Here is a 27,866-nt window from a genome sequence, read left to right as displayed (position 1 = left end):
AACACCAGTTTCTGTAAGTAGTTACGGACTGACGGGACCAGTGTATGGTTGAACTTTGCTGGCTCGCATGCTCTGTTTTTGGTGTTGGTTTTGTGGTTCGTACGGGACCACACTAGCTAGCCAGGCTTGAACGCCATTAGACTAGGGTCAGAACATTGTGCGAGGAGGCCACCAAGCCTCCCCTCCACCTCAGCCAGATTGTCCACCAAATCTGAGAGGCTGAAGCGCCCACCTTTGCCTGCTGAGCCTGGTTCAGCTGATGGGGACTTATCAACCAGTGCAGTATTAGCTGAAAGCTCTTGTGGAGAGGGGATGAGAGAGAAGCAAAGCCCTTGGAATTCTGAAGTTCTAGCTTTTTCAGAAAGAGGGATATTTCCCACTCATTTTCTGTCCCCACTTTCACCTGTTTTCTCCTCCCTTACCCCTAATCATGGTTAGCTGGCAGCGGGATTAAAGCAAGAAATGGAGGTACTGATAAACTAGGAAAAATTATAGATGATCCTCCTGTACTTTGATTTGGGGGAAGAATGTTCCACTCTTGAGGGAACAGTTGTATTCAATGTAATTGCTTGTCACATGCAAAGAGAAAACTACTGGGCTTGCTAACGGTCTATACATCAACTGTTTTATGTGGGTTTCTGTATTTATGTCGAGTTGAAGATACCAAGAAGTCTTATTTCCCTATCCTTACTTTGGTTTTAGTCCTTCTGGGTTTCGTAAGTCTGAGGTAATCGTTGTATCTCCATGGATGGGTTCCAAAAGCATAGAAGACTGACAGCATTGTCTAATAAAACATCTCCCATTTTATTTCCTTTGGAATGCAATCCAAGTTACAACAATGGCTAGTAATTACCTGCCATAACTGTAACAACAGAATAGCTGAATGTGCACCTCTAGCTGTTTTATGTATGCAATTTCTCATTCTCGGGCTCTCTCTCTAATCCATTCTTTCCCTCAACGCTGTGAAGGCTTGGAAACATTCAGTACCAATTTTCACAGTATAGGTGACTTTGAAGTATGACTTGTCAGGTCATGCTTACTTATTTGTCTGCCCGCATAGAGGACTGGTAAGGATGAATCTGTTTTTTAACAGGTGTAACAAGAACTTGTGAATGAGTGACAGGAAGGTGGGAACTTTTTTCCCCCTCATAGACTGTGAAGTTTACTTTTGTCTACTCATGGGGATGAATCACATTTGCAGAGTCAAAATATCCACTAAAGCCAAAATCACATTTTCGAGTTGCTCTTGCAATGAAGTAAAGTAGCCATGTTCCTATTGATTCCTGTAATTATAATGGTAGCCTGTTGCATTCTTTGAAATGACCTGATTTGGACATCATATTGTACATTGACCCTGAGCATTTTCCAAAGGTGGGGGGTGAGGGAGGGCCCAGTAATGCCATGTGCCATGGCAAAATGGCTGCTTGTCCAAAACAGAAAAAAAAAATTCTTAGAGTTAACAGAGCCAGCAGTCATCATTTCACATTGACTCCTATCTAAGAAAATAATACGTAAACATAGACTGTTAAATCAGACATGGCCAATATGTTTCAACTCAAGTGCCAGCTCTGTCTAAATGGTTGGTAGTGGTTGCCCAGAGCACTGCTGGAGGACTCCAGAACTAAGTCTGGGGCCAGTGAGAAAGAGAAGTTTTGCTTCGTTACTGATGCCTGTCGTGAGCACTGGAAGAGGTAGTTGTAAAGTGTAGGGCAGGTATTCAGTGTCACTATTGTAGAGTTAGATGGGATCTTAGTGATAATTCAACCCTGTGTTTTCCAAAATGTGTTCCATGTACCATTAATCTTTCAATGTGATTCTCAAAATATGTTCTATGGTCAAATAAGATTGAGAATGATGCCTGCAGTTTTTCTCTTGGAAATTTAGTGTATATTGGCATAGTCAAAGTTCTAGAAAGTTCTATAGTAAAGACAGATGTTTAACTCCTTGCTCCACAAACCTGTTGTGCCACAGGACCCTTTTTCAATGCTATCTGTTAACTTGCTGCAGAAATAGTTTTCTGGGACACATTTGAGGAAACACTGGTCTAGTTCATGCCTCACATTTCACAAATCAACTCCAGCCCTAAAAGAGAGGACAACTGGATTTCATTCAGCTTAGCTGGTCTGTTGACCAGGTGAAACCAGAATCCTGGACTGTTGATTCCCGGCCCCTAGGCCCTTTCTACTACATCACCAGCGTGGAAAATACTGGACATAATCTAAGATTTTAAGAGCTTCAGCACACATACTTAGTGTAGATTCTACCTGCCCACTTCTATGCTGTTTCTTAGGGATACTGATTAACACCTACATGCTCCTTGAGTCCAGATATGAAGAAGCTACCTCTTCTGGTCAAAACAAGATAAAATCATTTTAGAAGTTCGGTTTATTTGAGCTGCATTTACTCCTCTCTCTATTTTATCTTTCTTTCTTACGAGATAAATGATTATGAGAGGAAAAAATTGGTAGACATGAGTCTGGTTTTGGTTCAAAGGCCATTTTATCACTTCCTGGGCTTTGAATTTCAAAAACTCAGTCTATTGGTCTCTTTTTGACCAGAAGGTTAAAGTACATCTGTTGTCCACACAAATTTAGCTGTTGTCCTTTGAGCTAAGAAGGCATGAAATGATAACTCTAGTAAATTTAGACAAGGACTAATTTCACTTTGGTCTGCCTATAAATTCACATGACAGAATAAACATGGTGTGTCTTGTGGTTAATGTGAACATGTGTAAAAAATTAAGAAATACTTGGTGACAAGACAAAAAATACTCCATAAAAATTAATTGGTGTTTAATTGAGGATGTATGAAATGCACTATTTATGGATGGCTTGACTTTGAGCTCAGGCATAAATAAAATTCATCTTGGACAATCACCAAAATTGGGAACTTATGCCCATTTCATGGGAGAGCACTGTCATTCCTATCATTCTTTTGGGAGAAAGGAACACCTAGAAAATAGAACCCCTTGTGGAACCACTGATGTCTCTGGGTTTTGTTCCATTGGTCCCCCCCACCCCACCCTGGCCCCTTGATTTCCATTATAATAGCATCTTAAAAACTAGTTCCTTTAGTTTTCTTTGACCGTGTGCTTCTGTGAAGTCATGTGGCTGCTTGTACTTAGGGAGAAAGGGGCAGCTGCAGGCTAAATTTGCCTTCCTATAATCATTGCTATCCCTTTGAAGATAAATTTTTGTAGGAAGCACAAATCAGTGGAGTTGGGAAGTAAAAGTGGAGACACATCTTTCAACATAACTTTGTTTTTCCATGACTATTCGGAAACGTGACTTAGAGAAGAAAATGAAAACTCAACTATTCTTAAAGGCTTTTATTTAATAAGCACTCAATTTTCTATTAACTGGCTTCCAAGATTTACCATTTTCCTTAGAGTTGGAAAGTATTAGCCAAGATTCATTGATGAAGCATTATAAATTTTATAAATCCGATTTTTCCATCTTAAAATTTGTTGATGTTTAAAATACAGGGCACAGAAAATTTCCACAATACATAGTTGTTGTTCAAAATGAGAAAGATACTGAAGCTGTCAATCATAAAATCTGTATTTCTGTTTGTGTATTGAATAGATAGTACTAGTCAACGGTTAAACCAAGCGATGCCATATGTGATTTTTTTAAACAAAGTATTAGTATATCATGCTGGGTAGTACATATTCCACTTTGCCTGTGGATTTGCTAGTCCCTTCCATTTAACAGTTGAATTTATTATCAAAAAATCAACAGTATTGTCCTGTTTTGGAGAACCAGAGTGTTCTGGGCTTTCCCACATGTGTATCCCACTCCTAAATACAGTTCTGAGCCTCACTGCCAGTTGCCAGGGTCCTAAGAAGAAAAAAAGGAAGGCCACATCAGAGAGGTCAACTTAAAAATTTTCTTACACTGCCCAAGAATGGAAACGATTGTTAGTTTTCAAAGGAGGTCTCTTGTTCAGAAGCAGCTGTGATCCCCCTGATTTTAGTTACCCTTGTGACCCCTTTTGATCCTTAACCAAAGCACTTCTTGTGACTGCAGTCAGATACAGCCACTCTCTTCCAACAGTCGAACTCTAACCAAATCAGAGGTTACATTTGACCTCACCTTGAAATGTAGAAAGTGAACAATTAAATATTGAACGTTTCTATGTAAAACACCTTCTTGAATTTCAATCCTGCCATATCCTGCTGGTGCTATAATATGATCCTTGAATTTTTGGCACTGTCTCATTTTTAGTCTGGAATGTCTGAAAATTTCGGAAAAAAAAAAGACATTATGCAACAAAAAGAAATATATCTATTAAAACAATGTAGATTTCAAAAAAAAAAAAATCCCAGCACGAGTAATATAAAGAAATGTGCCATCTTACAGACCTTTAAATACTATGATCCTTTTTTCTCTGTCATCTCTTATGAACAAAAAAAAATTCCAGTCTTGTAAAGTTCATCAACATTATCCCCTCTCTAATAAACTAAGTTTAACCTAAGTATTCTATCCAAAACTAACCTCTAATCTATATGTATCAAGGTATAGCCAATTTTTAAAAATTTTTGAAAGCCGTACGTGCTTCCATGTGATAGAAGAGCCTCTGTTCATTAGATGAAGTGTATTCAGTATTTCCTAGGTCTATAGTTGGGTTTTCTTCTCTATTTGCCTAGCACTGGCCTCATGAAATAAGAAATCCAACTTAGCTGACATTGGTACCCTCGAGGAATTCCTAGATTGGAGTCAAGGTGCCATCAACCCCTTGATGAATGAATAAATGATTGATGAATGAATGAATATGACTGTATCTCCTAATCCTTTTTACATTTTATTTCCGATTAATGCAAGATTCTTTTCATGCCCTGTTTATGACCTTGGAATCTGGCAATCAGTCTCAACTGGCTTACTCCTATACGAGCAACTCTTAATTCTTTTGAATAGAGATTTACTCCACTAATTTTCAGTGTTTGCGCCTTAGCTCCCCATCACATGGCAATCACATGGTTGCTTAGCTCCACCTGATTAGAGGGGAAGAATCTGTAAAACTTGTTAAAATTTGTTTATAGCTATAATAAAAAGTTTGATGAAAGATGAAACTAAATGTATTAAAGAAAATTAAATTGTGAAGATTATCCGGATTTAATTATCCACATTGTTTCCTTTTTAAATTTCTATACATAAATAAGAGTAGCCATTATCTAAAGATAAAATGAGAACTACTCCACAAGGTTTTGAGGGAAATAAGGCCATATTTACCAAGTGCATGGCATAAAATAGGCATTAAATATATACATATTTACTCTCTCGATTTGAATTTGTATAAGTCCTTATGACTATCATGGTTCCCAAATATTGCATCCTCATCCTAACTATGAGATTGTAGTTATATATTTTAACCATTTAATAGTTAAAATGAAGTATGGACAAGGTCTGATTCAAGTTGAAATTTATTAGAAGTACAGAATGGGAATGTAGATAATTAGCATTTTGATTTTCCAATATACTAACCAGTGTTTTACGCACTAGTTAAATGACTTCCAGGTGTAATGAATAGAATGAAAAAAAGTCCAGGGGTGTCTTTCAGTGGAACTTTACCTAAGTAGACTCTCCCAGCTATATTACACACTTCCACACGTGTTCTCTCTCCACCAAACCCTCTCCCCACTCTTACAATAGGAACAGCTTCCAGGATCTGGAGGAAAGGGAAAAATGTATCTTCCAAGAAGGCACCACATTGAGTATGACAAATGTGTTTTGTTTCAGAAGACTTCAACTTCAGTTGCTTTGTACCCTGCCTGCCCAAACAGCCATGCTGAGAATCCTGAGACCTCTAGTTTCGCTAGCAAAGAATATTCCGACCAATTAGAGATGTCTGCCACAGGGTATGCAAAGAACACAGTGTCATTACCTGTTCCACGCATTTACCAGACCTGTGTTTTTGTTCTCTTTTCTGGCTTGCCACACCAGTATTGCCTTTCCTAAACTGTACTGGCAACCAGAATGTAAGATAGGAAAAATTTCAGGTCAGAAATGAATCAACAGACCTTTTACCTGTTCTTTAAAGAATACTGAATGTCTTAAGTCCTTTCCAGAAAGCTGATAGAAGTATGACCTTCAAGAAACTTAGCAAAACAAACATGCCATGAGTACATCTCATCCATCTCCTTTGTTGCACCAGTACTTAAAATCTCCAGGATTCTCTTAGGTTAGGCAAGAAAGTGATTTGTATTTTGTCTATTACATAAAGAATCAGACAATGCTGATTTCCTGTTTTGAAGTAGATGATTTTGAGTTTAATTTTGTATTTTTAAGATGTACTTCGGAATGAGCAAGTGAGGGTAGATAGACATCTCTCTGTATATGCCTTAAGGCAAAAACTATAATAGGTATTATTTCAACTATTGGTTCAATCCTTTCTTCATGTGTAATCTAATTCTTTGATCAGTTCAGTGCTTTAAAATGTAGGTTTTGGAGTGCCTGGGTGGCTCAGTCGGTTGAGCATCCAACTTCGGTTCAGGTCATGATCTCACAGTTTGTGAGTTCGAGCCCTGCATCGGGCTCTGTGCTGACAGCTCAAAGCCTGGAGCCTGCTTCAGATTGTGTCTCCCTCTCTCTGCCCCTCCCCCACTCATGCTCTGTCTCTATGTCTCTGTCTCTGTCTCTCTCTCTGTCAAAAATAAATAAACTTTAAAAAAAAATGTAGGTTTTATGGGGTGTCTGGGTGGCTCAGTTGATTAAGCATCCAACGTCAGCCTAGGTCATGGTCTTGCCATTCCCGAGTTTGAGCCCTGCGTTTGGCTCTGTGCTGACAGCTCAGAGCCTGGAGCTGTTTCAGATTCTGTGTCTCCTCTCTCTCTGCCCCCTCCCCCCCCCCCCCCGAAAAATAAACATTTAAAAGAATAATAAAAAAACCTGCATTTTATATCAGGTATGGTAAGGCCAATAGACTAGGACAGGACTGCCATTGAAAGATAGTTTTTCATAGTTCCCAAGATTAAGGAGCTACACCATGGGAGAACACAGGGGAATCACCAGGTACCCCCTAGGAGAGGGAAGCATGGGTAAGAGCTTTTATGGATTTTCTGCAGGTAGGAAGAGGTGAAGCAGGGTAAGTAGATTTAAGATTGGCTAGTTTGAATAATCACAGGGAACTCCTGGGCATAGGGGCTGCCCCTAGTGTTTTGCTCTCTGGCCCTGGGGTGATTAGAGCAGGGCAATTGTGTCCCTGAGTGTGAGAGCCCAATAGAAGGGGTGGTGGGAATGTGGCTCTAGAAGGATTAGCTTTCATATGGAATGTGCACCCAGAGGAGTCATTTACCGTTTTGAAGAATGGGCTAGCTCTGGGATGGCTGGTCTTTCTGGGATCAGCAAGGCCCAGATGTCAAAGCCTCAGAATTACAGAAAATAAAAAGGTATGATTAATACATTCCATATACCAAACATTGTGCTGGAACATATAGTATGCTTATAAGTTAAAAAGGCCAGGCCTCTACCCTGGGAAAAGTTGTATTCTAGTAGGATAGAGAGGCACATGAAGAACAGATTTCAAGAGAATGTTGGAAGTCAAGTACCACAGTAGTGATAAAGACAAGGTGCTAAGTCCCTTGACACATTTAAGGACCCAATGTGGGTATATAATCTTAGAAGTGCTATTGCATTTAGTATATTTCATAGAAGCGAAGCCATTAATTACTTGGACCTTTCATCAAAAAATTTTCTGTATCACTTCTGGAAAGATTTCAAATGTAGTCCTAAATATAAAACCCTTCCATTTCACCAAGAACCTTAGAATCATGAAATTTTACAGCTATAAAGTCTCATGTTCTCATATATATGAGGAACCTGAACCAGGAAGGCTAGCTAACTTCCCTAAAGTCACAGTTGAGCCTCTGCTAGGCCCTTGCTGGCTCCAGCGTGCAAATGGTTCCAATCATAAATTAAACACATTTATCTAAATATTGGCCAGGAACCACGCTGCCCTTCTTGTTGCTACAGGGAGTCTGCCATCTAAATATTTGCAGTTTCCCCCCCTCTTGAGTCACACCCTATCTTAACCACATTTTAACAACATAGAACTGGTCACTTGACAGGTACTTAATATCAGTAACGATCTGACTTTCCTGAGTGTCAAAGCAATATAAATGACTGACATTCATTATTGTACTTAATGCTGAAATGGGACAAATTTCATCTTTTCTCTGCACTGGGTCTTCTGTATTTTACAATCGGAGATGCTTTTTAAATTTTATTCATGGAGCTGGAGAACAAATAGCATTAGTGTTTAGAAAGCAAGAAGCAGATCAATCTAATGGTTTGTAAGCAAAGCACCAACCGTGTCACCATATGCAATTGTTGAAGACAAGGGTGAACCATCTCAGAAGACAAAATAGACCGTTGCAGAAAATGCCTTACTCCTTCTGCCATTTTTAAAGTATATTTCAAGTATTTTATTGTGCTTACAGATTAGTGTCTTCAGCCGTATACGTATTCATTGCTCAGGTTATAAATGGTCTTCATTTTTCAAAAACTACAGATTGTATGGGATAAGTATGCTAGAAAGCATTCTGCAATATATACTCAGAAAGTAGATGCTAAATTTAGAAAGAATCTCATGGTCAAATAAGTTGAGTAAATACTAGATTAGACAGCGTTAAATTTCTTTTCCGCAAGACTTTCTGGGCCTTTAATGAGAAAATGGGAATTGCAGACACCAAGAAGTGAGAATATATAGCATCTTCCAGATCTAGTAGTCCATAGATCCTTCACTATTGGGTTTTTCATGGAAAGCATATTCCAGAATAACAAGTGGCAGATAGTATTTTGAAAGCATCAAGTATACAATACACAATGGATCAATAAAAAAAGTTAAGAATTTTTTTCTGCCATGAGGAAGCCTATTTCCTAGGTGGGAAAATAAAGCACGAATACAGTAGGCCTCAAATAACAGTATGAGGAAATAGTATAGAAGCTATCACAAAGTGCTGTGTGATCAACTGTCAAAGGAAAGATGTTCAAATGTGTTTAGTACAGAGGTAGGAGAAACAACGTAATTCTGCATGCATTTTTGTGCAAGGGACTGGAGGTACAAGACCCATCAAATACGGTTGCTATATTAAAAAAATGAGCATCCTAGAGGGAAAGCCAGGACCCAGTGATGCAGGTTAGCATGGTCAAAACCTAAAAGGCCAGAACTGCTTAACCTTTGCATGCACATGAGTTTCCTGGAGGATCTGAACTGACGGGAGTAGATTTGGGATGAGGATCAAGATTCTGCATTTCTCATAAACTCCCAAATGATGCTGATGCGGCTGGTCCAAGGATCACACTTTGAGGAGCAAGAAGTTAGAGCAGGAGTTGGCAAAGTTTTTCTATAAAGTCCAGATAGTAAATATTTTAGGATTTGTGGGCCATGTGCTCTGATGCAACTACTCAACTCTGTCACTGTAATGCAAAAGCAGCCAGAGACCATGAGTTAGTGAACGAGCGTGGCAGTGTTCCCCAAAAAACTTGATAGACTCTGACATTTGGACATTCTATAATTTGCATATATCACAAGTTTATCCTCTTTCTTAAAAATTTTAAAAATCTAAAAAACATTCTCAGCTCATGGGCCATACAAAAACAGGTTATGGGGGCTGCAGGCTGTAGGTTTGCAGACCCAGGAGTTAGAGGACCAGATATCACACTCCTCGAGTACTAGGCAGAGGTCTCCTTATGAAGCATATCTAACCAAAGCAGTTACTCTTTCCTTCTCTTAAACCTCCACTGTACTTATGATGCTTAACTTCACATCCAAATGTTGGTTTGTATCTTTTCCATGGAAGATAAGGACACTTATTGACAGTATAAACTCAACTAGTTGCAGAGTTTACCAGGCATTACCTGTAGGATGTAATGTAGCGCCTTCCACATGGAAGGTGCCCAGCAAGCATGTGTTCAGTAGAATTTAGTCTGTTAAAGGAGCCTATAGCTTGACTATGAGGAAGAGTGGTTCCTAGGTGGGTTTAATGAAGAGGGGAGGAGAGAATCCCAAGGAAGGGAAAGGATAGGCAAAGGAAAATCAGCAAGTGATACATGAGGACTATGTAGGAAATAATAAATTCATGCAAATATTTAATAGAAGCAGAGTGTTAGTATAGGAAAATGATAAAAAAGTAAAATCAGGGCCAGGTATATGAATGGCTTCAATGACAGGTCTGAAGTTGAAAGACTGAAGTATGTAGGGAAGAGCTTTATTCTGATATAGAATAGAGAAAGAATCTATAGTTTACTGCAGATGGGGAAATCAACTTAATCCACAGTCAGTTCTCATGGGTGAAGATCTGGTCTGGGACTGTGGAAAGAGAACAGGATAGAATGAACTGGAAGCTGGCTCTAGGCTGGAACGTTCTCTGGGACTGTATGAAGACACAGGAAATGAGAAAATGCCCTAGAATTAAGAAATCCTGCCTTTCTCAACAGTCTCAGAAGTAGTGTGTGTGTTGTTGCTGAGGATGCTCTGCTGACTGAGTGGTGGTGGTAAATGTTTTCTAATTCCCAAAGTCTTATCTGTCCTTTTACGACTAACCCATATTTAATTTTTAAGTTTCTGGAATTAATCCCCTGAGTAGTATTAGCAAACTGGTTTTATTTTCAGATTAAATATAAATACCTATATTCTATCTCAATATAGAAAAAAGTCTCTGATGCCCTATTTTTATAAAAGGACGCAAAATCCAAAGAATTTCATAGAATATGAGACTCAGAGGAAATCTGAGTGCTGATTAAGAGGTAAGCGGACAATACTGTCCCAGAGACTTCATTGCTTTTGGTTGCAAGTGGTACATTCCTACATATTTCTTTAAAAATAAATCACATTTAGGGGAGGTTTTAGGGCAGCTTCATGTTTTTTTTGTGAAAATCCTGTTGAGAGTATGAGGTGCTGGGGGAATAAGGCAAGTGTGTGAGAGAGAGAGCATGTGCTAAAACAGTCTGGCAGCCTGCAGCCTCTTACACCCAGGTCCTGGTTGTTTGGAGGAGGAAAAGTGCTGACCAGCAAGAATGAATTACAGCACAGCCAGCATCTCTCTACCTCGTGGAGGCCAGGCGGTCTGCTAGAAAGGTTTGTAAATACCAGAAATGTGGAAGCCATTAAATCTGCTATTGCTCAGCTGATCGGGAGTCTTAGGGTCAACAAAAATAGTGCTGCCTACGATTTTTCAACATGATGACTAGTTTCCCCTGATACATTAGATATTTTGAGCATAATGTTTAGATTTCATATTTTTCTTTAGGTAAGAATCATAAAGTTGTAAGAGGCATCTACGATAAAACATTTTATAAGAAGACACTTTGAATTTCTGTTCCTTTTATTTTGTAACTAAAACGGTCTTTCCAAGTTTGGTGATATCCCTTATTTTGAAGTTGATAAAATGTACAAGATGCTTTACAAAGAAAACCTATGGGCAATGTCTAGTCATTAATTTCACGGTCTCTAAGGTTTCCCTCAGTAACATCAGCACAGATCTTTTTTTTTTTTTTTTTTTAATCAAACAAGCATCTTATTACAGCCTTTCACTTCTGCTTTATTGTTTTAAACATCACCATTTCCTTTCTTTCTCTCCTGTCCTTTGACCTCCATTTGGCCTGCAGATGGTTCTGTGAGGGGAAGGAGCTACAGGACACTCCCGACATTCAGATCCGCTGTGAGGGTGGGGACCTCCACACCCTGGTCATAGCCGAGGCCTTTGAGGACGACACAGGTCGCTATACCTGTCTGGCTACAAACCCCAGCGGCTCAGACACAACATCTGCCGAGGTGTTCATCGAAGGTAAGGAGAGGTGCATGATTTAAAGGGGTGGTTGGGGTCTGATAGCTTGAGTAGAGCTTCCCTATGAACATGCCTTCCCAATGCAAACAGCATAATGGCGTGATTCAAACCTCATTTCTCCTGAGAATTTTATAATGAACAGTCTGACACTTGGGCATACATCAGCTAATGTCAATATTTGTTCCTTTTAATTGAAAACATTTCAGCTGCGTTAACTTGAATTTACTTAAAATGTAAAGTGTCTAACTCATTTTTGATTTCTCTAGTGAAGAGAGAATGGGAACATCTAGAAAAACCGTGTCTATCGACCAGATAGAGTTAAACTATAAATGACTTGGGAAATCATTCATGGGAATGCTAAATGATTGAATATTTTTAAATGTTCTCATTTGTATTCAATTCTAGAATTTTTGCCTCTTTTGTGAAATTCCGTTATTCCAGCTAAATGTATGGTGAACTTGCAATCTCAGGATGAAAAAACTTCAAGGATCAGTGTTGTGTTAGAAAACGGGTAGGCAGAGAGTAGAATATTTCTTTTGTTCTTGACAAGACTCAGCCTGTGGGGAATTAGAAAGCTTGACGTGAAAGTATATAGTTTTACACTATTATTGGATTTTGATCAATACCTATAATTTAAGTTGGAAACGTTTTAAGCACCCACAGTACATGTTTTGTTTCTATATCCATAAATTGGTGAGTACTCTGTTAATTGGTTGCTTTTCAGAGTAGTAGTTAAGGGGAGTCTGGGTGGCTCAGCCACTTAAGCGTCCGACTCTTGATTTAGGCTCAGGTCATGATCTCACAGTAGTGAGATCCTGAGATCCAGCCCTCATTCCCGCAGGATTCTCTGTCTGGGTCCTTTTGACCCTCCCCTGCTTGCGTGCGGGCTCTCTCTCTCTCTCTGTCTCTCTCTTTCTCTCTTTCCCTCTTATTCTCTCTCTCTCAAAAAAAAGAAAAAAAATCAGAAGAGAAAATAGTAGTTGAAATGCAAAAAAAAGATTAAAATCCTTGAGGTCTTCATGAACTTACTCTTCATCTTTTTATGTTTTTTAACTGTTTAATATCACTAAATTTCTTTATTATTTAAAGTAGAAGAAATCAAGATATGAATCATAATTTGTGACTCTTTCAAGAATTGACAAAAGAAATTTTAGAGGAACTATTACCACTGACTAAAAGTGTGTATCTTTACTTTCAGTAAAAGGATCCTCTGCACTGTCTTTGAATATCTGTGAGCTCAAGGGACCTTGCCCTGTTAATGAAAGCAAACACTTTTTATAGAACAATAAATAATATTTACATGGCATTTATAAGTGTGTACATACTCATGCCTAATGATCAAAACCTCTCTGTAAGCCCATGAGATATTATTAGTACAGTATCTCCTTTTTATAAATGGTGAACTGAGACCCAGAGCGGTTAAAGCGACTCTTTCAAAGCCCCCTGGGGATTTGAACCCAAGCAGTCTTGCTCCAAGCAAGGCCCAGATTTTTAACCACTGTGTCATACATGTTTCAGAGTGCTAAATGAATGACAAAAAGACTTAAAATTTAATAAGTTAACGGTTTTAGCCATGGGTGGGCTGTGTGCCAGACATGGTAAAGTATTTTAGAATACAATGAAGGGAACTTAAACTTGCCTAAGAAACCTGTTTGCTAAGGATGATCAGATTTGTCTTCTAAATCCGACTTCAGATAGAGCCTCTTAAAATCAAATGCTTTATTTGCTTTTAGGTTTGCTGAAATATGGTGAAATATGGTGAAATATGGTGAATTTTAGAGTTTATTGCTGTTATACTATAGGTGTTATGTGAAATCACATGCAGTTGAATGGACTACCAGATCATTTCAGCCTGCATTGAATGTCCTCCTGTGGTCAGATAATGCAGGTACAAACATGATTAAGACCCATTCTTCAAGTATCAAGGAGTTCCCAATCTAACAGCAGAGATGGGCACGTTAAAAAAAAATAACTAGATTCTAAGTGATGTTATAATAAGTGATATAATAAAAATGTATCCGTGTTACAGGGATACAGATTAGCTTAAAAAGGTTAACTGGAAGATATGTAAGATAAACCTACTTTTCATATAATGAAAGGAAATATTTCTCTACCTCTAAAATCAGTTTTAATATCTAACTCTGGTAGACCCAAAACATTCCCACCACAGTCTGTATTTTTATTTCAGTAAATTGGGCGCTTCTGAGCCTAAATGTCCATCAACTGATGAATGGATAAAAAAATTGTTTATATACACAATGGAGTACTACGTGGCAATGAGAAAGAATGAAATATGGCCTTTTGTAGCAATGTGGATGGAACTGGAGAGTGTGATGCTAAGTGAAATAGGCCATACAGAGAAAGACAGATACCATATGGTTTCACTCTCATGTGGATCCTGAGAAACTTAACAGAAACCCATGGGGGAGGGGAAGGAAAAAAAAAAAAAAAAAAAAGAGGTTAGAGTGGAAGAGAGCCAAAGCATAAGAGACTCTTAAAAACTGAGAACAAACTGAGGGTTGATGGGGGGTGGGAGGGAGGGGACGGTGGGTGATGGGTATTGAGGAGGGCACCTTTTGGGATGAGCACTGGGTGTTGTATGGAAACCAATTTGACAATAAACTTCATATATTGAAAAAAAAAAATTGGGCTCTTCTGTATGGAAGCTCCTGAACTGCCGGTCCACTTCTGCCTTTGAAATCATTTGGATGAGTTATCAATATGTGAGAAGTAATCTCTGGTTCTATATACCGTGTCAGGACTTTAACAAAGATGATGGATTTTTTTCCCAGTGCGCTGTAACAGTGGACTTACTTAGCCAACCAGCCAGCAGGTATCTGTGAGTTCAGACAGACTGTGTGTGAGGAGAGGGTGAGGGACCTGGGCAGAGCAAGAATAAAGATCCATTAGGAGTTAGTCTCCTAAGCCTAATGCAAGGTACTTCGGAAAACTGGCTCCTTGGCCTTGTAAAGTTTGGATCATAATTCACAGGGAAAAAAAATGAGATTTTTGTGTATTTTCATCCCAAAGAACAATTACATGTAATAGAAGAGAATTTCACATAAATTCTTATGCTCATATTATGACTGAAAGTAAGAAATTTTTATATGTACTCATTCCAGCACTGAATTAGACTCAGACACATCCCTACTGAATTGTATCCTAAGCCACGCTGCTATTACTGTGTCAGCATGCAGTCATTTGCAGGATCTACTGAGGGTAGGACATATTTTTATAGAACTTCAGAGTCTCAACAAAACCTCTAAAAACTTAATGTAGTGGTTGGAAACTGTCTAAATTTCACTGTCTTCTGCAGCAAGTTTTAGAATGACACAAAATAAATTACAGCTTAAATCTCAGTCTGCGCCTGGGATAATCTTTCCTACATGTTGAACTTCCAAGAGGATGGCCCTGGGATGGGAGAGAAACTAGTCAGGGTGGTGTAAGAGGAGGCAGAAGACCTGTTTCGGGAGAGAGGACGATGCCAGCTCGCTCTCCAGATGCTTGAGAGCCCAAATGAGATGAGGACAAGGAGGAAACCACTGAGGATGTTGTTGGTGATTTTAACAAGAGGGGTTTGGGGAATCTGGAGAGCACAACGGTCAAATGGAATGAGTTGAGAAAATGTGTGCAAAATATGGGAAGAGAAGCAACAAATAATAGATCATGTTGCGGAAGTTTTGTTCAACCATCAGCAGAGGTGTGAGCCAGAATCTGGGAAGAACTGTGGGGTAAAAAATATTTTTTTTCTTTCACTTTGTTTGCTTATTTGTTTTCATACCAAAATAACTAGAGTATGTGTCCTATGCTAATGCAAATAATCCAAGAGGGAAAACCTAGATCATGTAGAAGGGCAAGAAAGAATGAGACCAAAGTCTTGGAAAAGGAGAAAGGAGATGGAATCTGGCCTAGATGGTGAGGAGGGTACCCTCCAGGACTAGATGGCAAAGAGATAATCTTAAATTCATAATATAAACAGGAAAGGTAAATGTCAGCATGTGAAATCCAGACACCTCCAGTTTCCATCATTGTCACCCTCTTCTGATTGTAAAATGGGTTACACAGATCATTACAGCTTTAGGAACTGCAAAGAAGGCGGGATAGGATGGTGGTCGTGAAATTGGGATGAAGGAAGTGGGATTAAACCTGGCCTTGTAGGAGTTGGACGGAGAGGAGGGCAGGAATGTGGGGAAGAGGCAGGGATACTTGAGCGAGTGTAATGCACCGTGGCAGATCTTGTGTGACATTTATAGGTTCTCAGTGCTTCGAGTAATCAGGTAAAACATGTGCCCCTTTTAAGGGACATTTTGAAACATGCTGAGATGTTGTATGAGTAGTGGCTCCTGTTGATCTCAGCAGGGTAAAGCCCCTCTGAGTACATGGTTTCTTCTCCTGGATTTTAAAAATACACTAAGGGGCACCTGGGTGGCTCAGTCAGCTGGGCATCCAACTTCGGCTCAGGTGATGATCTCACAGTTAGTGAGTTTGAATCCCACATCGGGCTCTGTGCTGATGGCTCAGCCTGGAGCCTGCTTCAGATTCTCCATTTCCCTCTCTCTCTACCCTTCCCCTGCTCATGCTCTGTCTCTCTCTGTTTCAAATATAAATAAATGTCTTAAAAAAATTAAAAATACACTAAGAGAAGCTGAAGGAATCTAAGCACAGCCTTGGCCATTTTTCACATTATTTATTTTTAAATATTTCTATAATATTTTCTGGCTAGCTTAGCTTCTAGTTCCATGACCTTGAACAGTTTTTCAGTGGCTCTATGCTTCATTTCCTCCATCTCCTCTGGGAGAAAATTGGATTGCTATAAGGATTGAGAGCAGTGCCTTGATACAGAGTGTGAGCTATGATTACTATTATAAAAATAGCACATTTTTATTTTTAGAAACTGAAAACACACACATAAAAGGAAGGTATAAAAATCAAGTGTAATGCTACTGCTCTGTGACGGTTACTCTTAATATTTTGATCTTTCCAGTCTTTATCCTCTATGTGTATATTTTACTCTACGTATTCCTTTGTACCTTGTTTTAAACTTAACCTGTCACAAACATCTACCCATGGCATTAAACAATCTTTAAAAATCATTTTAATGTCTTTATAGTCATTCATCATTTATAAAATTTTAAACCCTTGGCATTGTTTCCGTTGGTCTTATCTGAGTCTTAAATGATTATTGCTGCACTGGTGATTATAGCAACTGAGAGAGTAGGGAGGGAGAAAATGAGTAACTCGTATGGGGACAGAGTATAGTCACTCCTTAAATTTTGAAAGGCAGAATATGCACACGGGCTGAACTCCAGGAGTTTCTCTGTGAGGCTGGTTTCACTAAAGTCTCTCAAGGTCTCAAATATATATTTAATATGTGAATATATAGTTTCAAATGGTTGATACTTGCTTTCATGAAGACTTCCTGTTTGCTGAAGTTGAAGCTGTATCATTTACTTCCAGCTTGCTTCCACCTAGAAATGTGGCTTTTTTTTCCTTCATCAAGGAAGATGCCAAATAGACAAAAACAATGAAAACCTAGTGTTTTCATGAGGGTGAGGCAAATGGGCATTTTGATGTATTGCTATTCTACACACCTTTCTAGGAGAATACTTAAAAATGGAAATAATATATCCATTCCTAGTGCAGAGATAAAATTATTGTAAAGCTGCCCATGTGTATTTAAAGCAGCCATTAGAAAATTATAAAGTAGGTATCTGATGTCATAGAAAGGTGTTTCACAATGTATTGAGTAGGGGGAACGAGCAATAACTTAGCAATATGCATAACATCATCTTTTAAAATGTTTATGCATTTTTAGACAGACTTTGGAAGACTTTGGAAGGATATACCCCAAAGTATCTTGAGTGGTGGTATTCCAAATGATTTTTTTTTCTTTAATTGTTGCTATTGGGCATTTTCTGGGCCTTTTCCTGTGAGGAAGTATTAAATAGGGTACGTTCTTTAAGTGAAAAGAGAACACCTTTTAAAGGCAAGATAGCAGGTGTATCTTTGTGACATTTGCACTGGCACTTGTATCTTCAGAATAGAGCAGAGATCATGGGCATTTGATTCCCTCCCTCTGTGTGGGGAGCAATATAGAAATAGCATTTAGGCTGATGAACAGATAGACGGATAGTAATTGTAAGTTCTGGAACATGTCAGACTGGAGCTTCCATCAAAAACTGAAAGTGGTGGTTCGATGAATACGAAAATGTTAACCAGAGTCAGGAATGTCCTTTCCTGACTAGCAGGTGCAAAGCAGATGACCAAAGGGAGGAGACAGAAGGAGAGAGGGAGGGAAGAATCCTTGAGGGGGGAAGGGAACTTGCTGGCACAGAGAGGGAGATTTGATCCACCACCGTCTGCAAGAGCTGCTCTGACACCTGAGACACAAGGTGACTTTGAGATTTCACGAGGGTTGGACAGGTGTGCAAAAACTAGCAAGGGTTTTCTTTTCCAGGGGTTGAAACCTTTTTGGCCCTTTACCTTTCTCTGAAAATCAGCTGGAAAAAAGGAATTTGAAAAAAAGAAAGACTTTCTAAGTAGATAATCAGGGGATTTTATTTTTAAGATTTATTAAATGTTTGGAATCAGATGAAAAACTATTGGTGTCCCCAATTTCTAGCCACTTTGAGAGCATCTGTGATAACTTCTGTAGGACTTTTGCTACCCTCTCCCTCTTTAAAACTCCGGTGACTCTAGTAAAATTGATCTCAGATGACCCATGATTTTCTGGTAATGGAGTCTACTGATTTTTGCTCACGTTTCCCCAGCTCCCTTCCCATACCTCCTCCTCCTTCCATCTCTATCACCTATTTAAAAAAAATTTTTTTTTTTAATTTTGAGAGAGCTTGCACACAAGCGGGGGAGGGGCAGAAAGGAGGAGAGACAGAATCCCAGGCAGGCTCTGTGCCACCAGCCAGAGCCCCACAAGGGGCTCGAACTCACAAACTGCGAGGTCACCACCTGAGTCAAGACCAAGAGCCCCACCGACTGTGCCACCCAGGTGCCCCTCTGTCATCTGTTTGTGACGGTTGGCTGGTTGTGCTGCTCTTTCATTTTGTTACTCCCGCAGCTCATCCTGCATGACTGACTTTCCCCATCACCGATCTCAGTGCCTAGAACGAAGTCCAAACACTGTGGCCCTGTCTTCTACATCTCACCTTCCATTTCTAGACTTGCCTCCCGCTGCTGCCCCCTAGCATGCTGCTCTTCTGTGGTTGCTTAGTTCACTTTCCAACCCCAGACAAGTGTCGCAGTTCCCAAGGTTCCATTCACTCATTCTACAAAAAGTTGCAGGTCTGCCATTAGCGAGGCATGAAAATAAGCCCTCAGAGGAGTTACAGACCTCCATGGCACGTGAAGGTCATAACGGTACGAGGGAAGTCATGGACCACAAGTTCAAAAAGCCTCTCACCACTGCTTTCTAGTTATGTGACCTTATGCAAATTACTTGATCTCTCGGTTCCTCAATTTTCTGATGTGTAATTGGACATAGTTCACCTCTTAGGTGAGTTATTGTAATTAAATGTTGGGGCACCTGGGTGGCTCAGTTAGTTAAGCATTCAGTTACGGCTCAGATCATAATCTCACGGTTCGTGAGTTTGGGCCCCATATCAGGCTCTCTGTTGTCAGTGCAGAGCCTGCTTCAGATCCTCTATTCCCACCTCCATCTCTGCCCCTTCTCTGATCACATGCTGTCTCTCTCTGTATCTCTCAAAAATAAACATTTAAAATAATGTAATAGGGGCACCTGGGTGGCTCAGTCAGTTGGGCATGTGACTTCGGCTCAGGTAAAGATCTCACGGCTCGTGAGTTCGAGCCCTGCATCAGGCTCTATGCTGACAGCCTGGAGCTGCTTTGGATTCTGTGTCTCCCTCTCTCTCTGCCCCTCCCCTGCTTGTGCTGTCTTTCTCAAAAATAAATAAACATTAAAAATATATATATAATGTTATAAAGTGCAAAGCAGATTGCCAGGCAAGTAGTAAGTACTCAAAAATTGGTAACTAACTCCACCTCAATTTTTCAAAGAACTTACAATTTTCTAGCATATAGGATGTTATAAAGGACCTGAGTAGTAAAGTAAGAACATGGGGAGTTCAGAGAAGACAAAGCACAGAAAAAATTACTGGGCTGATCTTAAAACACTATCGAGAGAAGACAAGGTAAGAGTTTCCTATGAGAGTGAATAATAGAATTAAACATACAAACATAAGAAAAGACCAAGAAGGGAAAGCCCTCCCTTCCTTTGGATCTTTATTCAAAGTTCCCGTCTTGATGGAACCTTCCTTGCTACCCTACTTCAAATTGCATCCCGCTCCATTCCCTCCTTCCCTCCTTCCCTATTCTGATGTGTGTTTTCTCATTTCCCTCAATGCCATGTCATGTATTTATCTTGTCATTTGTGCCTTCAAAAGAATGTCAACTCCACAAGGGCAGGGGTGGGTTGGTGGGTGGGTATTTGCTGCTATATTCCCATTCCCTAGTGGAGTGCACGCCATTATGTTCAACTCTTTGCATTGGGGTTCTAGGACATGGAATTTGGCCGATAGAGCTAGAAAATCTGGTTGGAAATCATGCGAGTCACTAAATAGCAGGGTTTTAGGTTTTTAAATTTACGGAATAGAAACTCATCATCTTAGTTTTTTTTTTTTTTTTAACATGTTACATTAAAAAATGATAAAGAGTTTGAAGACTGACCTAAGAAGACAAGATAAGAATCTATTGTGGTAGTGCAGGAACTAAGTGAAGAAAGTCTATACTAAGTATTAAATAAATACGAAGGGACAGCAAACATTGCAGCAGAGTTACTTAAACATGACTGTTAAAACATTAATAAAAGACTAGAAAAATACAGTCATGGAAAGTAGCATGGGGTAGCCATCCAAGAAATTACGTTAATGCATATATTCTAAATGTATTTAAAATATACTGCAAAGAGTACATATAGTGTGATTCCATTTTTTTTTTTTTTTTATTTTTTTTATTTTTTAATATATGAAATTTACTGTCAAATTGGTTTCCATACAACACCCAGTGCTCATCCCAAAAGGTGCCCTCCTCAATACCCATCACCCACCCTCCCCTCCCTCCCAGCCCCCATCAACCCTCAGTTTGTTCTCAGTTTTTAACAGTCTCTTATGCTTTGGCTCTCTCCCACTCTAACCCCTTTTTTTTTTTTTTTTTTTTTTTTCCTTCCCCTCCCCCATGGGTTTCTGTTATGTTTCTCAGGATCCACATAAGAGTGAAACCATATGGTATCTGTCTTTCTCTGTATGGCTTATTTCACTTAGCAAGTGTGATTCCATTTGTATAGACATATACATAAATGTATGTTAATAAGTTTATCTGACAAATATACATTAGCATGTGCAGAATGGCATTAAGGAAGATACTGTAGTATTATGTCACACAATTCTCTCTTTGGTTACTTTTCTGTAAGCATGTATTATTTTATATTAAGGTATCTTTAACTCAAGTTAAATACATCTCATAAAAGCAATACCAAGAGTATACCTCTAATCACGCTTATTTTAAATCTGTCACCTAAAATCTCTTGTGACAAAACACATGAGCATTAAAATGTTAAGTACGTTTTGTATTTTGACTAAAAACATAAGGTGACCCTCAATTCACAAACAGTAAAGAAGCGAATGAATTTGGGAGAGTGTGATCCAAAATTGGAGACATTCTTAGTCAAGAATGAAGCCACTGTTTTGTTCTAATTTATCAAAGACTCAGAAAACATCTCCTAATTAATGAGTAATGAAGACATTGAGAATCCACACAATGTAATCTCCCAAGAAAGGGTTAAAGTTTAAAACCTTGGATGTTTTACACAGACACATACATTTATTTCATAGTTTATAAGCCACTTAGAAATTTGGTTGTGGTGGCCAAAGTGATAAGAAATGAAATTAATAGTAAATTTGGCATTCAAAACAATTGCTTTGAAGAAAGCTTTTTATAGTAGATCTTTAAGTAGTTTTCTGAAAAAACAGTCCAAATAAAAATGGTCTGAATCATTCCCTATTTCAAAATAAGACATTGTATGTTATTTAAAAATGAAAAATAGTACTCTCTGAAGCAGTTCTAGATACCCTCAAATCTTAATTTTGTCATTTTCTACTTTTTCAGGTGCCAGTTCAACAGATTCAGAGAGTGAAAGTTTAGCTTTCAAATCAAAACCTGGAGCCATGCCACAGTGAGTGCCTATGATCCCATCAATTGTCTGTATAACAAAGAATGTCACGAGAATCGTTGGGGTACAAAGCAGCATGCATTGTGCTTTGAAGGAAGAGGTCTGCTGATGTCAGTCAAAGATCAAATATCTGAACGTGAACACATTTTTTTTTTACTTAGGAATGTAGACTTTGAAGTCTGCATTTCATCATTGAGATGCCAAAATCAAACCATATACAATGTTAGTCTCAATGACAACTAACTGGTTATAAATATGTAAAACTAACAGTCACATCGAGAGGAAACTAGTTAAATCATTACCAAAATATAAAGGAGGACCACTTTATTGATACAAACTGGAAAATGTCTGATTAAGCCAGAAATGGGTTTCCATTTGGATAAAGTCTATTACTGGTTAGATCTTATGAAAATGGTAAAATTTAGTTATTCTTAGGAAGACAGATGGGTTATTTCCCAAAATAATAATTATGTAAATTGATATTAATAATTAAGTTTTTGCAAAAATAAAATCAAACCTACCAGAATCTTGCAGAAAACGCCATGAATATTGAGACTGTGCTAATCAATTTCTTTGATCTGCTAGTATATACATGACAATTATATCTATCCAGGAGCATATATGTGTGTGTGTGTGTGTGTGTGTGTGTGTGTGTGTGTGTATATATATATATACATATATATATATATATACACACACTCTGCCACCTCTGACTTCAGATAAAGATCTCAAGCGTAGTAAAGTTACATGACTTGCTTGAGATTGTACAGCCAACCTCTTAGCAAAGCTGGGCCTACCAACCAACTGTTCTTAACCTTTCTCTACACCTCACTAACTTTCATGGGTAAGAAGAGACAAAAATGCCAAGACATTCTCAACAAAATGAGGAACCAGGACAAAGAAGAGCTGCTAGACTTAAAATAGACCACTAAAACCATGAACTAAATACAGAACCCAAACCCTAGGACTTTTTCCAGACATTTTCTTTTCTCTTAGGATTTCCAACATCAAACTGTAGGTTCTCTGATAATGGCTGAATTATATATAGCTCCTTTTCTCTTACCCGTGTATTTATTTTGGTAAAATCTATAAGGCCCATTCTGTGTATGTATTGACTATAGCCATTCTAACTGTAGGTTGTGGTTTCCCATTTCTGAAGCACTTACAATTGAAGTGGACTGAGTACACAAAAAGAAACTGAAATATTCTGTGGAAATCTTTCAAAGAATAATTCCTGATTTTAAAAAGTTCTGGGGTGCCTGGGTGGCTCAGTTGGTTAAGCGTCCGACTTTGGCTCAGATCGTGATCCTGCGGTTCATGGTTTCGAGCCTCGTGTCGGGCTCTGTGCTGACAGCTCAGAGCCTGGAGCCTGTTTCAGATTCTGTGCCTCCCTCTCTGTCTGCCCCTCCCTGGCTCATGCTCTCTCCCTCAAAAATGAATAAACATAAAAAAAATTTCTGATGGAACCCACTTGCCTTTTTATTTTCCAGAGCTCAAAAGAAAACAACTTCTGTTTCCTTGACAATAGGATCATCATCTCCAAAGACAGGAGTGACCACAGCTGTGATTCAGCCATTATCCATCCCTGTTCAACAGGTAAGTCCTCGTACTTGAAACCACAAGGAGTCAAACTCATTAGCAAACTTTGTGAAGCAGACTTCATGATTACAGCTTCGATTCCAACTAGTACACTCCCTGCAATATTTTCCTAAGTGGGAGCACAACGGGGGGAGGAAAGAAAACGGTAGGTAAAGTTCTTCCTTTTAAGCACTAAAAATAATGTTTAATCAAAAACCTATTACCAGTTAGTCAACATCTGCTTTCCCATTGGGAACATCTCTAACAGCCAATAACCTGATAATACGCTCTCTCTTTGAGCTATGACTATTTGATTATTCTTCCACAACTGTGCCCTCTTCCATTTAGCCAAATTTATTAGCTCATTTAAAATAGAAGCAAGAAAAGTTGACATACCAACAAAAGTTTTTCCAGGAGCTAAACATAATCATGCTATAATAATAATAATTTTTATTATTATTATTATTATTATTATTATTATTATTGGCTTAACCAAGCATTTTAACCCTGCTTTTATTTCATTACAAGACTGCCGTGTCCAAAAAAGAACAACAGTACAAACTACTGAGGTAATAGTGAGCTTACTTTGCAGATACAACAGGAATTAAAAAAAAAAAAAAAATGGAATCTTTAAATGTTTTAATTAGATGCATGTTACTTTGCCTTTGTGCTATGATGTGTATATTTAAAAACAACACTCACAAAAGCCTTCCCCGCCCCCACCCTTGAAGTGTAAACTAATTCCTAACTAATCACTATGTTCTGTGAGCATCATCACCAGGCCTTCTATCTATTGAGCACTCAGGTATTGTAGAGTAATACTCTGGGATCTGTGGTATGTAGAAACCATAGAGAAGAGACATTTGAAACTTGAAAAGAACCAGCCAGTATAACTCACTTAAAGATGGTCTAAATATTTGTTTTAAATCCCTAAATCAGAGTGGAACCTATAGAAATATATCTGATTATATGTAGATTTTTTTTTTTTTTGGTGTTTGATATTTAAGTATTGATAAGTGATGAATGCTTAGCACCATGCTAGGCATTTCATTGGAGAAAAAAAATCTGTCACCATCTTCATTCCCAGTTTATAATTATTATTAATTATTATGTAAATTGGTATTAATAATTAAGTTTTTGCAAAAATAAAATAAAACCTACCGGAATTTTTCAGAAAACTCCATGAATATTGAGACTATGCTAATCCTATTTCCTATGGGGAAATAGGAAATATAAAAATATGAATATTGCAGAACACATTAAAAGCCTAAGAGCAGGGACACCTGGGTGGCTCAGTCGGTTAAGCATCCGCCTTCAGCTCAGGTCATGATCTCACAGTTTGTAAGTTCGAGCCCCGTGTCGGGTTCTGTGCTGACAGCTCAGAGCCTGGAGCCTGCTTCAGATTCTGTGTCTCCCCCTCTCTCTATGCCTCCCCTGCTCACGCTCTGTGTCTCTCTGTCTCTCAGTAATAAATTACCGTTAAAAAAATTTAGAAAAAAGCCTAAGAGCAGAAAATACGTATTTAAATATGTAAAACCATAATAACGTAAACAGTACATTTTAAGTGGTTTAAATTCTACAGGAGCACTAAATGGAAGGTAATCTAATCTATTCCGACAGTATAGGCAGGAGGCTGAAGGGCTCACAGAAACTCCGTTGCTTTATTATCATCAGCAACGGTCATATAAAATTTTAACACCCTGGAACCAGATTGCCTGGGTGTAAATCCCAGCTCTACCACTTACTAACTCGAAGAGACCTTGACTAAGTGATGTAACCTCTCTATGCCTAACTTCTTCATCTGTAAACTGAAGATAATACCATCTATCTATCTCATAGGATTATCATGAGGATTTAGTGAGTGAATCTCCACATAACATTTAGAACAGCGGCTGGCACAGACTATCTACTGTATAAGCATTCAAATAGTGTATGCACATAAAAAGACAGTGAAAAGTGAAACCCAATCCTAAATCACAAGCCAATGAAAAGTCTTACAAGGATAATGAATAGGCCCTTTCCATCCTAGCATCTCTACAACTGCCAACATTCCTGATGACATCTTGTCATATTTAGACACATAATATCAGATCACTATCATCTCGGGGTAAGAAGCTAACAATTGCCTATATAGAGCAGAATAAACCCAAAGCACTTGAAAATAAATGAATGTAGAAGGAGAAACCATTTCCATTCACTACTCTGGAATCCTTCTATTTCCCCAGAGATGAGTTCCATTCAGTAAGTATTTCAGCACCTTTATTTTTTGCATATCAAGAAAAAACAGTATCCTTCTTTTTAACTTCTTATAATTCCTTATATCAAAAAAGAGTTCAAGTTAAAAATAAGGTAGGGGGATGTTTGATAATTTACCCTCCACTGCCAGTAACTTGTGCTTTTAATTCAATGAATCCAGACCGTGTTTAAAAATAAAATATAATGTCTGTGAGAACTTTGGAAAAGGCCCCTGTGAAACCCCCACACACAGAAATCCATTTGGTAATAGCATTTAAAAGCTCATGGATCCCTAAGGAACCAGGGAACTTGTACCTTGAATATCCTTTTGAGTAGAGAAGAGTAACAGATGTGAAATGAGGGTGTAGAACAATGTCTGTACTGTATGTAAGAGTAGACCAGCAAAATGATATATGGCGATGTTTTCTTTCCCTTGTTTCATTCATGTGGAGTGATCCCAATAATGAAAGGTTTCTTTAGCCCATCTGTTCAGCAATTTATATATTCAGAATTTGATCCCTGTGTCTCTGCTTTTTCAGGTTCACAGTCCAACCTCGTATCTCTGCCGACCTGATGCAACCACTCCTGCCTCCTTTCCTCCTATTTTTACAAAGGTCTGACATCTGCAAGTCTCATTCTCTGTGTTTGCTTTGGTCCTGAAATTCCATTCACATGGATTCACATGTGGCTTCATGTGGCAGTCTTTAAAAATGAAAACGAACAGATCAGTAGGCTGTCATGGTTACCTTTGGGGCTAGATAGGTATTTACCGAAAAATTGCTGGGTGATTATAATCTTGTGAAGGGTCTAAAAAATGTGGGCATGGTCAGTGACCTGATAGAGCTTACAATAGAGTGGGAAAGCCAAGACAGGTGGGAAAACAGACAAAATGCTGTGTTTGAAATTGTTTGGGAGAAACAAGTTTTATAGAAATAAAAAAAATGGGTAATAATTCAGTTTGTTCTAAGTTTGTGTTTTGCCTTGCCAAGCTGAATGACCTCCATTTCATTTGTCAACTGCTCAACTCAAAAATGGTTCCATGTAGCATATCTTCTCTCTCTTTCTTTGTTTTTTTGTCTTTGTTTTGTTTTGAGAAAATTACAAACCTTTATTGAAAGACCTCTAAAAAGGCCTAAATAAGTGAAGAGAAATACCATGTCTGTGGACTGGAAAATGGTCAAGAAATCATGACTCCCAGATTAATCTGTAAATTTAATGAATCTAGCTGAAATTCTAACAGGTTCCTTGTTTCATTTGTTTGTTTGAATTAGAACTTGGCAATTTGACTCTAAGATAAACCCAAAAATAGCCAGGGTACTCCTGAAGAAGGAAAATCATATGATGGTAAGGAAGGCAGGAGATTAGTCCTTGGAGATGTCAAGACTTTGTAAAAATATAGTAGTTAGGACAGTATGGTGCTGGCGTAAGACCAGGTAATCAGAACAGAGCCCATAAAGACACTCCAGTATTTACAGAAACCTGCAGATCACTGGGTAAAGAATGAATTCCTCAGCAGAGATAAAAAAATATATATATTTTGGACTCCTATTTCATACTTTTTACAAAAATATACTCCCAGTAAACTAAAGACAAATGTAAAGAGCAAATCCATAAAACATGCAAGGCAGTGGAGAAGAGCATCTTGCTTGTCTTCCTGGAGGGAATGATTTTTTTTTTCTTCTAAGCCAGCCTGAATCCAGCTTTATTAAAGATCTTTCCATAAACAATATTTACTTTAAGACATGGCAACAAATGATATCTGACAACAACTTTGAAAGCCCCCTCCTGGATAGATTACAAAAAGAAAAAAAAAAAAAAAAAGATTGTGTGAAACCTTACCAAAAACAGTGCCACTCTAGTAGTCCATGAAGTTGTCCTTCGTTGCTTAGAACAGCACATGTTACCAAGGTGTGGATAATTCAGGTGCTGTGTGACTTTAGAGCTTTTTGAAAACAGCTTCACCAGATCATCACCAGGAAATCTGTTATCTGCTGTATTGCTACCCAAGACATGGCTGATTTTGAGGGTGTCAATGCACCTCTTGATTTAAGTAGATAAAGAAGATGTGAG

The 27,866-nt window shown here is 38.5% G+C and overlaps 1 protein-coding gene across 3 annotated transcripts in view; it reads left to right on the top strand.

The window, feature by feature from the left end:
* The window catches only part of PALLD (palladin, cytoskeletal associated protein), a 406,924-nt gene that overhangs the window by 158,609 nt on the left and 220,449 nt on the right, over positions 1-27,866 (top strand). For all 3 annotated transcript variants that reach the window (XM_019441032.2, XM_019441033.2, XM_019441034.2), the window contains exons 3-6: positions 11,607-11,785; positions 21,920-21,986; positions 23,474-23,579; positions 26,336-26,410. In XM_019441032.2, coding sequence (XP_019296577.2) covers positions 11,607-11,785; positions 21,920-21,986; positions 23,474-23,579; positions 26,336-26,410 — 427 coding nt within the window. The remainder of the gene's footprint in view (positions 1-11,606; positions 11,786-21,919; positions 21,987-23,473; positions 23,580-26,335; positions 26,411-27,866) is intronic.

Source organism: Panthera pardus, unplaced genomic scaffold, assembly GCF_024362965.1.
Source record: "Panthera pardus isolate Hobbes unplaced genomic scaffold, ASM2436296v1 HiC_scaffold_13, whole genome shotgun sequence".
Lineage (NCBI taxonomy): Eukaryota > Metazoa > Chordata > Mammalia > Carnivora > Felidae > Panthera > Panthera pardus.
Note: the sequence above shows the minus strand (reverse complement) of the source record. Positions and strands in the feature narration are given on the sequence as shown.